Below are 15,694 nucleotides of genomic sequence, written 5' to 3'. Positions count from 1 at the left end.
CTTTGATTGTTTTTCTATTAGTATTTTTATCAGTCACCAGCTTTGATTTCTCGTGACGTTTTGTGAGTGATGATCCTCTTTCGCACTAGAACGCATGGCTGATCAGATGTTTCTTTTCCAGATTTTGCTACTCCTGTGAAACTCATGTGCCACCACGCTGCAAGCACTGCTACAACTGCAATGTTTGCATCCTACGGAGAGACCACCATTGTGTGCTACTGGGCCAATGCCAGGGGCATGCCAACTACCGGTACCTGATTGGCTTCCTAATCTACTGCTGGGTCGGTCTTCTGTACGTCACTGTGTTTAATGCTGAGAATTTCATGGGCATTCTTCAAGAGGGCCTCAGTATTCATAGCTTCTTGTTGCTGCTGATGCCCTGGTTGATGCTGGTGACAGGTAGCGCACTTTATTTTTTCAACTACTTGTGCTTACATTGCAAAAATATAAAAAGCTGACTATTTGCTTTTTGCACTCACTTTATTCTACTACTAGGGCTGGGGACATAGAAGTGGCTGTCTGAGCTGCAGATCACTATTTCAGACCCAGACAACTTTTTGAAGATTCGGAGGGCAACTGCAGGGGAGTAGCTTCAGGGGGTTTGTTTAGCGAGTTACACCCATTAATCAATTTATTTTCTGGTAAATGGTTGGGCACAAGTGCTTTCAGTGGGGGGTGGTAAGGTGTCTGTCAGGTTTCCCCTATATACACACAGACAAAAACGAACACACACTCTCCCTTTCTTTGTTTTGAAAGGATACAACAGTGTTGGTAAGTTTACAAAATACTATGTTACCTTTATTTAGTACCCCTGCCAATCTGCATTCTCTCCCTTTCCCCTGCCCCTTAAGCCCCTCTCATGCGCCCTGCCCCATATAATGTATTTTAACAATATATGCCAGCGCGATTGTTAGGAAATCTGTAGCACGCCCCCCTTCCCCAATCTTGCTGATTAACCTACGCCCCTGGACAACTGTCTCCATATGTGTAAAAGAATTGGAGAGTGAATTATGCAGCTGTAGAGAGAGCATGGCACCTGCCAACATCCCGTTCATTATGAAGCTTCAAGCTCAATAAGTGAGAACTCTTGATTTATTTATTTTTAGTGTGTTCTATAGCGCGAACATGACCCTACACAGGGTATCAGAGCGCTTTACAGTAGCATATAAAACAACATTTTTACATATTACTAGCCATTGGTGATTGTGATATAAGCATGTCCGTAATGGCAGCATCATTAAAAGTTCACAGAAAGATAGCATCATCAAAAAGTTCAGAGATAGATTTCCATAAAGTCTTTAGAACTTAAATGAGATAAAAACTAGTATAACATTCCAAACTTAGTACAATGAGCTGCTTGTGTGAAAATTCTGCCAGCCCTGCAGAATGAAATACTTGAAGTACAGTTTTAAGGGAGTTCCTCTCCCCCATTTCAAGCAATGTTCATCTCCTAGGTGCAATCACAATGCATGAAGGGAAACAGACTCCTCCCACTGCACAAAAACGTACAAGTGATGATCCCCAAAATTAGAAGAAAATAGCCTTACTAGAATCAAAGTCATTACTTGGGCATTTTCAACCCTAAGTAGATACATTGGAAATCCTGCTTAAAGAACAGTCATGCTTGTGCGCAAAATCTTCCGGTCTACAAATCAGCACTTCGTATTAGTGGCCGTCAGCAAAGTTATTGGCCACCATTATTGAATCTAAAATGCCATGAGGGCAGCTGAAGTTGCTAATAGCTTCACCTTCCAATATCTAGGGCCAGATTCACATGAAAGCTGATTGAGGCGTTTTGAAAACATAGCAGTGTTGCACCCCTTTGCAATTCTCTTTTTACTTACATGATTACCCATCAGTCTTCACTGGGAAGAGAATATTCTCATTTATAGTTAGCTGGGCATGCAAACTGGTCTCTGTGCAGATAATGCCATTGTCTTAAACCAGGGTCAGACTGGACTAAAGGGCAATCAGGCAATGCTCGGTGGGCTGGTCTGACAGGTCATTGTGTGGGCCATTTTTAGGATGAGCATTCAAGACCTGTTGTAATTTCTCTTGTGGGTTTAAAGTTGGCCTGGCCTGTGAATTCCGTTCCGCTCGCAGAATTTGCGGAATTTGGATCATTTCACATTCCGCAGAGAACGCGGAATTGCCAAAAATTCAACGATCTCCAGCTTCGCGGAATTGTTTGCTTGTTCGCGCTTTCAAAATGTGTGTTCGCAAGATATTCCTTCCCGAGCACGCAAACAGCATTCGCGAACGGGTGGAACAAGCAATTCCGCGTGTTCGCTGAACTTTTGCGTGCTTGTGGAGATTTTTTACCGTTTCGCAGACTTTGGAGTAGCGCGACTAGGCAAATTCCACCCACCCCTAGTTTGAAGCCTTCCCCCTGCTTTTGATTTGTTTGTTTCAATGTCCTTTAAATATCTGTGGTTGCGAGTGGTCAGTCCTTCTTGGTCCCGCCTTTTTCCCTTCTGTTCCTCCCATGCAGCAGGGACTAAGTACTATCTCATTCTGCTATCGTACTTTATGTGTTCTTTGGAGGATTGTCTTTCTTGGCTTACTGGGCTGTCACTGTTTGCCTGTGTTCAGCTTTGGTGCCATAGCTGTTACATGTAAATATAGGATTCCTCCCTCCTACCTTCTCTTAATGGCACAGTTGGGTTAGTGCTGCCTCCCGCGCCATGCCACCTGCACTTCCGTTGACAGTATGTATTTAGCTTTTTTGCACTCTTCATGTCCACTGTCAGTTGGGCTTCTTTTTGGTTGTATATTCGAATGTTTAGGTCTTTTTTTAAAGGGTATTGGGATGGTAAAGTCTTGTCTCCCACTCCTCTCCTTGTCAGTGTTGCCAGATTGGGCTATTTCCCACACAAATGGGTGAAATGTATCCCATTTGTGTGGGGAAAACCCATACTTGGCGGGGGCTACTTTTTGGCAGATATAAGCCCAGTGTGCGCAAAATATCGGCTGGAGCAGCGCCAACCACGACGAGTCCGTGGCGTACCTATCACAGCTGCGCACTGTGTTTGGCAAGGTCCAGATTGGCAAATGAGCGCGCAAAGCGCGCTGATTGCTGAGGTTTGATTGGAGGACCAGTCTGTGCGCTCTGTGTTGTTGATGATGAATTATGTATAGATTTATGTACACGCCCCCAGCCCCTCACCCCCATTTGTGTGGCGGCCGGCGAGCAGCAGCACATGTGTATGTAAGTGCAAGCACACCTGCTTGCACATGTTGCTCACCCTAGCATAGCGGTGTTATTGTTATTGTTATTGTTAACTTAGTTTTTTATAGCGCCAACTCACCTACAGGTCTCTAGGCGCTCAGGACCAGATAACAAACAACAGTGAGTGAGGGCGAGAGAGAGGCAGGGACGAGTAATATGACTTATTTAACTGGGTCAAGTGCCTCCCTAAATAAAAAGGTTTTTAACAGTTTCCTGAAACACAGGAGGTTCGCTTCTTTCCGAAGTGATTCTGGTAGATTGTTCCAGATCTGTGGGACCATAACCGAGAAAGACCTCCCTCCTTTGGTTTTTAACTTGTAGCGAGGGCAGACCAGAAGCTGGGATTCGGCGGACCTCAAGACTCGCTTGGGGGTATACACCTCCAAGCGTTCTTTAATGTACGTAGGGGCTTGCCCATAGATAGCCTTATGGGCTGTGCACAGGCTCTTAAACTCCACCCTCTGTTCAATGGGGAGCCAATGTAACTTGAGCAGTAAAGGAAAGGCATGGGATCTTCTAGGTACCTTGAAGATCAGACGCGCCGCATCATTCAGGACCACCTGCAATCTATTAATCAAGATTTTAGGCAGACCTAAATAGATGGCGTTCCCATAATCCAGCCTCGAAACGATGGTGGCGGAGACTACCATACAGAGTGCGGAGAAGGAAAGGAGAGGGGCCAGCTTTCGTAGCTGTCTGATCAAGCCAGTACACATCCCTACTACTGAGGAAATCTGACTGGCCATTGACAACTCATTGTCAATCTTGATTCCGAGACTTTTTACTGTGTCACACGGTATCGGTAAGGGCCCTAATTCCGGGGGCCAATAAAGGTCACTCCAGGGCGAGGCTAAGGTGGAGACCACCAACACCTCCGTTTTTTTGGGATTTATTTTCAGCAGATTTGCCGTCATCCAGCTGACCGTATGTCTGAGAATATTCTGAGCGCTAGTTTGTGCCAGGATCGTATTGTCTAGACTTAGCAGCAACTGGGTGTCGTCAGCGTAATTAAATACACGACAACCCATGTTAGCTAACGAGTCGATCAGCGGCTGGAGGTAAAGGTGGAAAAGCAGTGGGGATAGTGCGGAGCCCTGAGGGACTCCGCACTCCAGAATGCCCACCTCAGAAATAGCGTCCCCCAGTTGGATCCTCTGGGTCCTACCGGTCAAGGAGGATTGGAGCCATTGATGGACCTGACCCCTTATCCCAAAAGCAGCCAATCTGTCCAATAGCAGGGAATGGCTGACAGTATCGAACGCCGCCGATAGATCTAAAAGTATCAAGTCGCTCGGTTTCTTACTGTCAGCCATACCTCTCAGCTCATCCAGCACCGAGAGCATCACCAACTCGGTGCTGTGATGTGCACAGAACCCCGCCTGACGCTCCTGGAGAAGATGGTGTGATTCCAGGAAAGAGGAAAGGGACCTCAGCACATGTTGCTCTAGAATCTTGGACAGAAAGGGCAGTTGGGATATCGGCCTATAGTTTTTTAAAATGGCCGGGTCGGCTCCGGGCTTTTTTAACAGAGGCTTAACACGTGCCTCCTTAAAACTTGATGGTAGATGGCCGGTCTCCATTGAGCTGTTAAGAAGGGAGATAATATGATCTTCCAGGATAGGGCGCGCCAAACGAAAGACCCTAGGGGGACACGGGTCCGTTGGGGAGCCTGACTTTGTATTGTTCATAAGCTGCGTCCAGCACAGGAAGCTTAGAAATATATACTTCGAAGGAGAGTTGAGCTTCCTGTGACGGACAGGGGGCCTTCAGGGCACTATTCTTGATCTCAGAGAGAATAATCTCCACTTTCTCAAGAAAGAAGCTTTGAAAGCTATCCGCAGTTATTGTTGTTTCCGTCATTTCTGTTTTTTTGCTCAACTCAGTTAAAATTTTGAACGTTTCCTTGTTGTCAGCTTGGCTTATACGGGGTTCATAAAAATCTGCTTTTGTTTCCATAATCAATTTTTTATATGACTTAAGTGAGATTTTGTATTGTTCCCTGTCTGTCCCATCTTTGGTTCTCCTCCAGGTCCTTTCTAGACAACGGAGTTTCCCTTTTGTGGTCCCTCAGGAGCGGGGTGAACCATGGAGCACCTTTTACTACTCCTTTTACTTTTTGTAGTTTCTCAGGAGCTATCTGGTCAATTGCCTGGCTCAGATTCTGCATTATATCCTTATAGTCCTGTTCTAGGTCTCCATTTGAGACTAAAGTTAGGACCCGATCAGAAAGGCTGCAGGTCAAGGATTGTGAATCCACTTTTGCCCATTGCCGGACCTTCTTCAATTTAGGAGGTTTTTGGGACAAATAGCTTGCTATAGGGATCTCACAGTTCACCAGATAGTGGTCCGACCAAATACATGGTACAATGTCCACTAGGTTTACCCTAGGGTCTGATGTCCAGATAAGGTCCAAGATGTGCCCCTTAACATGAGTGGGGGCATCCACAAGCTGTCTAATACCCAGTGAGGCCATAGTATTCTCCAGATGTCTAGCTGGCAGGTCTTTCTGGGCTTTATCCCAATGCATATTGAAATCCCCAGTCACGACCATTTTTTGGTATCTAGTACATAGATCAGACATGATCGGGGCAAATAAATCATTGAAGACTGAAGTGGAGTTTGGAGGACGATAGACGGTAAGGATCACTAGACATGAGTTATTCAAAGCGATCTTTACTCCAAGTATCTCAGCTAGTTCTATGGTCTCAGCAACAATTTTGACAGCTTTTAGGTTTTTCTTAAACAGGATTGCTACCCCCCCACCCCGGCATTTTCCGTGCGGTTATGCCATACCGCATCATAATTACTGGGAAGGGCAGCTATAATGTCTGGCAGGGAATTTTCGCCCAACCATGTCTCCGTAAGAGTTAACATATCAATAGCCTCATCTTGGAGGAGAGTAAAGATTTCAAAATGGTGCCTTTGAAGAGACCTAGTGTTTAAGCAGGTTACTTTCAAGGAGAAAGGGACTGGTCCAAAACGACCCCTACAAGGTCGGAAAATATTCAAGTCATCTAGTCTAGTCACCATAGTGGGGTCTAAAATATGCCTACCCGAATCCAGATCTAGCAGGTCTTTAGATGAGTATACCTGTCGCCGGCCAGAAGGCCTGGCCCCTGACCTCGATCGAACGCGGATGGGCGCAGACGGGCGCAGACGGGCTGGACTCTGGCGTGACTCTGGCGTGACTCCGGCGAGAGTCCGGCGAGCCCGCTGCGCGTGACCGCTGCGCGTAAGCATGCCCGTGTTAAATAAGGGTCTAGCGTCCTTCAGACAACTAGACCGTGGACCAAGATGGCGCCGCCAGGCGTCCTTCCCTCCCTCAATATGTCAGCCAAAATGGTAAACTTGGAGTGAGGGCCCGCCGAAAAAGTGGTGAGAAACTATTACAGTGCAGGCAAGAGGGCTGTGTTTAAAAACAGGGGAGGAAGCGCAAATTATTATTAAACAAAATACAAAACGGGATTTTTAAAAAGTATCAGTAGAAGCCTCAACTATTTTACGCAATTCGACGCTGCGCGCTCTGTATACAAACTCAATTCACCAGTCAAGGTCTAAAGACTGGTCGGCTCAATTTCCTCACCTTAAATAGGGTCTAGCGTCCTTCAGACAACTAGACCGTGAACCAAGATGGCGCCGCCAGGCGTCCTTCCCTCCCTCAATATGTCAGCCAAAATGGGAAACTTGGAGTGAGGGCCCGCCGAAAAAGCGGTGAGAAACTATTACAGTGCAGGCAAGTGGGCTGTGTTTAAAAACAGGGGAGGAAGCGGAAATTATTATTAAACAAAATACAAAACGGGATTTTTAAAAAGTATCAGTAGAAGCCTCAACTATTTTACGCAATTCGATGCTGCGCGCTCTGTATACAAACTCAATTCACCAGTCAAGGTCTAAAGACTGGTCGGCTCAATTTCCTCACCTTAAATAGGGTCTAGCGTCCTTCATACAACTAGACCGTGAACAAAGATGGCGCCGCCAGGCGTCCTTCCCTCCCTCAATATGTCAGCCAAAATGGGAAACTTCGAGTGAGGGCCCGCCGAAAAAGCGGTGAGAAACTATTACAGTGCAGGCAAGTGGGCTGTGTTTAAAAACAGGGGAGGAAGCGCAAATTATTATTAAACAAAATACAAAACGGGATTTTTAAAAAGTATCAGTAGAAGCCTCAACTATTTTACGCAATTCGACGCTGCGCGCTCTGTATACAAACTCAATTCACCAGTCAAGGTCTAAAGCGGTGTGTGGTGTGGGCCGGCGATACTAGTGTATGTGGATCCCCAGGGCCGTCAGTCTTGTAGCATGCGAAAGCGTTACCAATGACGGCCCTGGGCATCATTTTTGGCCAGCACCCGCACGGTGCTTTTTAGGCAAGCGGTGACGCACACCATGCTCTCTCTCGGCCCACATGGGACGCACTGTGAGTGTCAGCTGCTCTGATGGTCAATGTATTACTGCTGCAACACAGTCTTGTCCCTCCATTTACTCGGAGTCCTCCCGCTTTGAGACCCCCGACTGGATACTTACTCTCTGGACGGACCGAGGGAATGGAGTACTAGTCATGCACATGCAGTGTCAGTCGTAGTCGGACTCAGAGACCGGCCTGCCTGCACTGGGCCTGGCCTGTGTGCTGCTGTGGCCCCGCAAGCATGGCTTGGCCCCAGCCTTCCCTTAAATAGGTTGAGAATCTGATCGAAAGAGACCCATCACTGCTGGTGAGAAGCACGCCCCCTGCCCTAATTTAAGTAAGTGAAATTTAATTTTTACCTCTCTGTCCAGGCTATACAGCAGCAGTAGGAACTGGTTGTTGAAGTTTATGCCACAGAGGGTGTGTGCACTGACCAATGCGTTCCTGACCGGGTGCAGCCAACCTCATATTTGTTAAATTAACTTCAGGGTGCCTTAAACTTCAAGGTGCCTGTGTAATGTATCTCTCCGGTCCCGTTTTTCGTTGTGAGTGAGAGTTGGAAGGACACCACATATGAAGTTACCTGAAGGCGAAGGATGAGAAAGCATGGAACTGCCTTCCCTGTGTTTTTTATAGTGTCTTTTTCCATGGTGGACGCAGTGTGTTACTTATGCTAACTCATTAAAGGGAAAAATATGTAAATGTAATTTTTTTACTTTCGAAATTATTGGGTGGTAGTTTTTAGAAAAAAAGTTTTCAAAGCAGGTTTCGTGTTTTGGTAAAATTATTCCTTCCTAAAATGGAAGGCCTTGAAGCTATGGAGTTTCTTGCAGCTTCAGCACATAGAGGGGGGGGGTCATTAACGTAGTTAGTCAGTATGCAAGTGACATCATGGCGCTTGCCATCATAGCCCATGATGTCGCAATGTGTGGCATCACACTAAGTGACATCACAAGAAGTAACATCAGATAAGATCCCACACATTTGTATATCATGAGTGCATTAAGCGCATTATGAGATTTAACACATTTTGCTTTAGGGTTGCAAAGTCTGCGTTTTCAAATATTTTATGGGATTAAGACATCTTTTGCAGAGGTGCCCAGTAAATATCAGGAAATAATAATTGGTGAGATAGCTCTGGAGGGTAACGTATTTGTTGAAGAGATCTTGGTTTTGTGTAGTCCCAGATCTAAATCAAAGTAGTATAGAACTTAAATGTGTCTCCTGCAAAACACATCATGTAATATGGAGATGATAGATGTTTTGGTAAGTGGGCAACTGCCTTGAACACAGATCCTTTTGTCACTTGTAGTTCATAATTAGTAAGCCTTTTAATATAGCACAGCGAGCTATGTAGGATATGTGACTGCTACATCTTTTAACCCTCACTGAGTCATGCAACACTTCTTGTACATTGATTTACACATTACATGATTTATTTTCAATGTGCATGTTATGTAAAGCACTCTGACACCCTGCATTTGGCTGAGTAGCGCTATAAAAGAAATAAAATAGTGCTATTTAAGTTGTGTGTAAAATACTGGGACAGACTAACACATCTGACATTCTTACAGTTCATGCTCTTACATAAAGGGACTGAAAAAGTCGAAAGCATGCCTCTCTTAAGTATCTGTGAAGAGATAACAAGATGCGTGCATGTGTTTCCCTCCGTTGCATTTGCATTTAAGTGTGAGGTTGCAGGCCACTCTATCAAAAGGATGCCCCATGGCCCCTTAAATTAGCCTTTATCTATAAATGAAAAACTGGGACTAAACAAAACATGGATCCCTCCAGAAAATACATTATCCTCCAGAGTTTTCTTACCAGGGGCATATGTACAAGGAAAAAGAGCATTCTGGATGTTAAATGATCAATCAACCAGTTAAACTTCAACCCCCCCCACCCAAGACACCCTCAAATGGACGAGCGAGAAATCTTAGACAGATCTCCATGGACGACTTTGAAAGACGGTTATGCTCGCTCCTGCCTACCGCCTCGGACGATCTTTCTACAACGGAACTTACCACTCACTATGACTCTACTATGACCTCCATCCTTGATCAAGTAGCCCCCCTGAAACTAAAAAAAAACAGGAACATTCCGTCCAGATCATGGTTCAACTCTGACATCAATGCGGAAAGAAGACAACTAAGAGCCGCAGAATGACTATGAAGGAACAACCCCTCCAATTTCCTCCTCGAGCAACTCAAGGAAACCCGAAGGAAATACAAAAAGCACATTATTAACAAAAAAAACACCTTCTTCTGCACCACCCTCGACTCTGCGATAAATAGACCGAAAGAACTATTCAACATCATCAGATAAAAAACATCCAAGCCCTCAGCTGCCCTTGGCCAAGAATCCAAAGACCTAAGCGACAACGTCGCCAACTTCTTTAAAGACAAAATCTCCAAGATTGAGCTCTCACTTTATATCAACCCTAACCCCTCATGCACTAACCCTCCCCCAGAAACTGATGCCAACACATGCAAATACTTTGCAAAATCCTTGAAATCCTTCAACCCTGTACCTGAAAACGAGATTCTCAAACCGATCGCCACCTCCAAACCCACATCTCATGCACTTGACCCTTTACCCACCCAACTGACCAAAAAACTGCAACTCTCCATAGCTCCGTTCTGGTGCAAGATCATAAACAGCACCTTGAGTTCCATCATCATTCCTGACTGCCTCAAAGTCGGCCAAGTCACACCTCTCCTGAAAACACCCGGCCTTGACACCAATGACTTGAACAACTTCAGACCAGTTTCCAACCTCCCCCTCCTTGCTAAAATCCTTGAAAAATGCATTTTTTCACAACTAACGCAGCACATTGACAACCTTAACCTTCTATATCCCCACCAATCGGGATTCGGCAAAGGCTACATTTACCGAGACCGCGATCCTAAACATCGTGGACGACATGCACAAATCTCTAGATACCGACAAATGCTGCCTACTCATTCTCCTGGACTCATCGGCAGCCTTTGACACAGTGGATCACAATCTACTCATCAAGGCTCTGCAAGACAGAGCAGGTGCTGACGAGGTGGTCTTACAATGGTTCTCCTCCTTCTTTCAAAAGCGCTCCCAAAAAATAAAACTCAAATCCTTCACATCCGACTCACACTCCGTCAACAGAGGTGTCCCACAAGGATCAGTGCTCTCCCCTCAACTGTTCAACATTTATAAGGAACCCCTCACCTTCATACTTAAAAAAGCCAACACCACCTTCCATCTCTATGCAGACGACACCCAGATCTATCTGGAAACCTTTTCCTTTGAAGATATTCAGAGACTAAACAACACTCTCAAAGAGGTCCAACACTGGCTAGCAATAAACCCCCTCAAACTCAACCAAGACAAAACCCAAATACTCCTCATCTCCAAAAAAGAAGAAAATCCCCAAACCATTGGAATGGATCAAAGCAATCAATGCTCCCAACGGTAATCTCACCCCGGCCAACTCGATAAAATCTTTAGGAATCGCACTAGACCCTAAACTGGACATGGACAGACACATCAAGAATTCCACGAAAAGTGCCTTCCTCAATCTGAAGCTTCTGAACAAAATAAAACCCTTCATCACACCCAAAGACCTCATACAAGCCACCCAATCCTTGCTGATATGCAGACTTGATTATGAAATGCTATCCTCACTGGTACAGCGAAACCCCACCTGGGTCCCCTCAAAACTTCTTCAAGCGCAGCAGCCAAAATGGTCACCGGAGTCAGGAAATTTGAGCACATTGCACCTGCACTCAAAGAATTAAAATGGCTCCCAGTTGAGATGCGTGCCAGCTTCAGAACTGCCTGTCTCACACTCAAAGCCCTCCACACAGGGAAACCGGAATACCTGTCTTCCAAACTCAATAACGCCAGTCAGACAAGGAACCTCAGGAGCTCCAACTCCCTACTGCTCATCCCCATGAAAACACACAAACAAAACACCGCCGCACGATCCTTCGCTGGAAACACACCCAAAATCTGGAATTTCATCCCAGCACACATTAGAACTATCCCGTCCTTTGTAAAAAATGTAAAAAACTCCTAAAAGACATCTTCCTCAACCGCGCCTTCCCAAACAGTTAACCGTCGCTGTTGGACACTTGGTGACTTTCTGCAGCACCTTGCAACTTTCTCACCAGCAGTGCCCCTTACGCCCCCCCCCCCCAACTTGGTACCCCTCCTCCCTGTAATTGGTTTCCGTTCATGACAGGGTGCGTGGCTCCCAGGACTGCCTTACCTAGAGTTGGAACATGACACGCCGGGACGATATGAACCAATTTGTATACCTATGCCTGATTTTTGTTTTCCTGCATTATAATATATTATAATCTGTTGTAAAGCGCTCCGATACCCTAGGGTCTGGCCAGCACTACATAAAACTCCTTAAATAAACAAATTTAGCAAATGTTAACTTTGCAAGTTTTTGAGTGACATTTTATTTGGATTAACATTACTTTTAGTGTAAAATGCAAAGGGGAAAACTTGTCTGCTTGTCACAAACTTGAGTCCGACTTGGAAAGTTGAGAAAGTATGAGGGGTATTCCATTAGGGTGTATTAATTTTTGCTGTGATCAACAAGCTGTCCACAGTGAGGACTGGTTTTGAAAATGAGTAGCATTAAGACAGGTGCCCAGTTAACTCCCTCCCACTATCTGCATATTGAATAGAATTTACATTTGTCATTAAAATGGTTTCTGATGACTATTTCTGTATAATTTGAGACTTGTAACTTTTGGCTGGTTTTTGGGCTGACACTGGTCTACGTTGGGCTGAATTCGGGCTTATACTTGAGCGGCTTTGGGTTTGGGACGGGTCTCAAAATCTGGCAACACTGCTCCTTGTGCTTTCATGCTTGAGGGAGGCAGAATCCGCCCCCGGAACTACAGCCCACTCTCCTCACACCCTCACACTGTTCTTTCTTAGTCTCTTACCTCAGCTCTTCCATTGGCTGACGCACATCTGATTTCTAGAAATAACAGGTAACAAGATGCACTTAGAGCGTTAACGTTGTGAGCGGCCTACCGGGCCTTAAAGTGAGTTGCTAAAACAGAGTGTTGGCCCAGTGAGAGCCATTCTCCCACACATCTCCCTTTTCGGAGTAGCCATGTGCCTCAAACTCTCAAGACAGTGCGTAATTAAAACTCTGCAGCGGACACTGTTTGTTTATGTGCCCATTTCATAAGAACTGAGGTCATCTCTCCACCTCCTCATGCCCCATGGAAGTCGAAAGTCTGTCAGTGAAACACTTTTATTTAAAGAAGTTTCGCTCAGTGGCTGATGTTTGCAAGAGGGTGGAGGGGGAGAGGGTATGGGGGTGCTGCCAGTCCGCTTATACTGCGTGGGCGACCAGCTGCTGAAGAATTTGACAGCAGGTAGCAAGAAACACTTAGAAAGATAACTGGCTCTAGAGAAAAGTGTTTTAGGGGCTAGTGGCATCAATTCACTTGAAGGCACCCCATATCACACAGTATCAACTTTATTCATACAGCGAAGAGCAGAAATCACAGTCACACAAACTGAGCATGGAAACCTGGGCTAACCTTAACAAGTAGCTAATACGGCATGGTTCCTAACCGAATCTAACATCCTGAAATTAAATTTGCATTTTTAATAATTTCTGGTCCTACGGCAAGGTCGCTAACCGGTGTCAGATCCTTTTACCCAGCTACGCTCGTCCGAGATGCGCATGCGCGTCGAGGGCCCGTTTACCCTCGTGTGCTCCGTGAACTCCATTTAACCATAACAGGAGGGCCCTTACACTCGCGCCTTAGCGTCATAGTGTATGTGAGGGGTGGCTACCAGCCTGAGGAAAGCGTTGACTCCCCTCCCCCGCACCCAAGCAAGCGGATATCCTGCCCCTGAAGTTCTGGGAGAGACCAGTGGCCCCTCCCCCTGGGCGACCCCTTTCGTGAATGGGGCCGCCCCCACCTAAGGACCTTAAATTGCTGCTCACCGATTATGACCTTACCGCCACAGGCCAGCATAGTTGACCGACTATCTGGCCCCCCCAACCGCCTACACTGAAAGGTCATACCTCCTAATTAAAACCCTCTACCCCTGCTAGTTTATTCCCTATCAATAGGGCATTCCCTGACTCCGTCAAATGTACCCCTAACCTGCAAGTAGAGACAACCCCTCCAACTATCGCCAACCTTTTCTTGTGTATAGAGCACTGTGTGCCGCGCAACCTAGGAAACTGGCTTTCACACCATTGTCAAGCCCTACACTTAAACACACGTTACTCGCAAGGAGGAACCCAAGAAAGAGGGCATCAGCATGGAGAACCTACGTGGGCCCGCCACACTCCGAACAGACCCACTCATTGAATAGTCTATACAATAAAGAGGTAGCTAGCTACGTCTGGTATTCCACTAATACCACACAGTGGAAACATAAAATGAGGTAACTCACAAGCCCCCTAAAGGAAACCTTTCACTTTAGTTTTTGCAAGCAGCATCATTGAACATTCAGTTTTCCCAAATCAGTGCTGCTCGTAATTCCCTGCAATGATTGCGAAGCCAGGCTTCTGGGAGCATCAATGGTCGATGCCACCAGTATATCCAGGATAAGGACAACGCTGACCTATTCTTACTGTTACAGGTGAAAAGACCGGCAAATTTCACCTAGCCCAACATTGTTTTCATCTTGCAGAAAGTATCAATGTAAATGTAAATGTGGGTGCAAGACACAAATTGATAGCTAGGGAAGGTTGGAGCACTACTACCTCCCCTATTTGTCCCCTAAGCGACATCTGGCGCTGCAATACATCTAGCCACATAGTACAGGCCCTTCTCCCAAGCTTGGCTGGTTATTGTTGTTTAATGCTATATTTGATCGTAACTAGCAGACAAGAGAGGCGACCAGTGGCCCCTTGTAGCAATATCAACTATGACAATAAGTAAACAATGCCATCATAACATTTGCCCCATTAAGTAGCACCATTTGCTACTGTGTCAGTGAATCAGGACAGAGTATATTTGTCAAGCAGACCCAATAGTTCAAAGTAAAACGAACAGCCAAATGTGATTCTAGTATTTCCCTGCTGTGACCTTGTGGTTGAATTACCAACTGCGGGGATTAAAAGCATACACCGTTACTTGTGGTTGCAACGTTAAATAATTTGACTTATCCTTTCCCTGCACTTTTTTGGCCAGTATTTACATTACAAATTCAGGCACCGAGAGATTAAGTGAATTGCCCTAGAATCACAGGATGTATACGCGACCCCGAGGATCGTACCCTGGTCTCCAGCGTCGGGCGTCTATGCTGACGGACCACATCCCCTCCCTCTGCATTAATGCATGTGTTGTATAATTATCCTATCTTTGTTTCTATGTCTCACCCTGCATCTTACCTATGTCATAGATTCCAGAATGTAGATGGCTCTGCTCTTCCTAGTGTTCTAGGTGGAGACAGTTTGTGCCTGGCCAGCTTGTATGAAGATGCCTGCTGTACTTCTCTTGAAATAAACCTGCTCTACCACTCATGCAGTCTCCCAGCGATTTACTACATTTTTGGCGACATTGTAAAGCTGGTCGGCGAACAATTTGAGACTTGAGATGATCTTTGATGCCCAATCCAAGACATCGTTTCCGTGAGTGGAGCAGTATACAGCATAGGATCTTCAAAGTAAAAGAACCCATCGTCAGCAAGTTTCGACATCTTTTGTATTCTGCGAGTGAATACCAACTCTGCCAAAAGGTGCTCATTTACTTCAAATCGTGAGTAAATTTGAATATAGCGCGAGCGCATTGCGAAGACATTGACAACGAAATCTGTCGCTAAGCAACCGCGCTATCCCCGACGTCAATCTCCTCATTGTTGGAATCTCCAAGGAGATGGACGCTTCCTTTGCTGACGATACATGCGTTCCAACCCTCGATTGGATAGAATTCAAACCTCGTTTTGGATACTGCAATTGCGGCGGCCATTTTAGCTCTCAATCCTACACCTCCCAAGCCTCGTTTTCATTATTATTTCCGCGGCGGCCATTTTAAAGTACCTCAAACACGAAGGAAATAACAAAACAGCAACAGTACTGCAATCTTCGTCCT

At 45.7% G+C, this 15,694-nt stretch overlaps 1 protein-coding gene across 4 annotated transcripts in view; it reads left to right on the top strand.

The window, feature by feature from the left end:
• The window catches only part of LOC144781713 (putative palmitoyltransferase ZDHHC24), a 385,661-nt gene that overhangs the window by 257,229 nt on the left and 112,738 nt on the right, over positions 1-15,694 (top strand). For all 4 annotated transcript variants that reach the window (XM_078660690.1, XM_078660689.1, XM_078660688.1 and 1 more), the window contains one exon: positions 122-399. In XM_078660690.1, the coding sequence (XP_078516816.1) occupies positions 122-399 (278 nt within the window). The remainder of the gene's footprint in view (positions 1-121; positions 400-15,694) is intronic.

The sequence above is a fragment of the Lissotriton helveticus genome, chromosome 9 (assembly GCF_964261635.1).
Source record: "Lissotriton helveticus chromosome 9, aLisHel1.1, whole genome shotgun sequence".
NCBI classification, from domain to species: Eukaryota; Metazoa; Chordata; class Amphibia; order Caudata; family Salamandridae; genus Lissotriton; species Lissotriton helveticus.
Note: the sequence above shows the minus strand (reverse complement) of the source record. Positions and strands in the feature narration are given on the sequence as shown.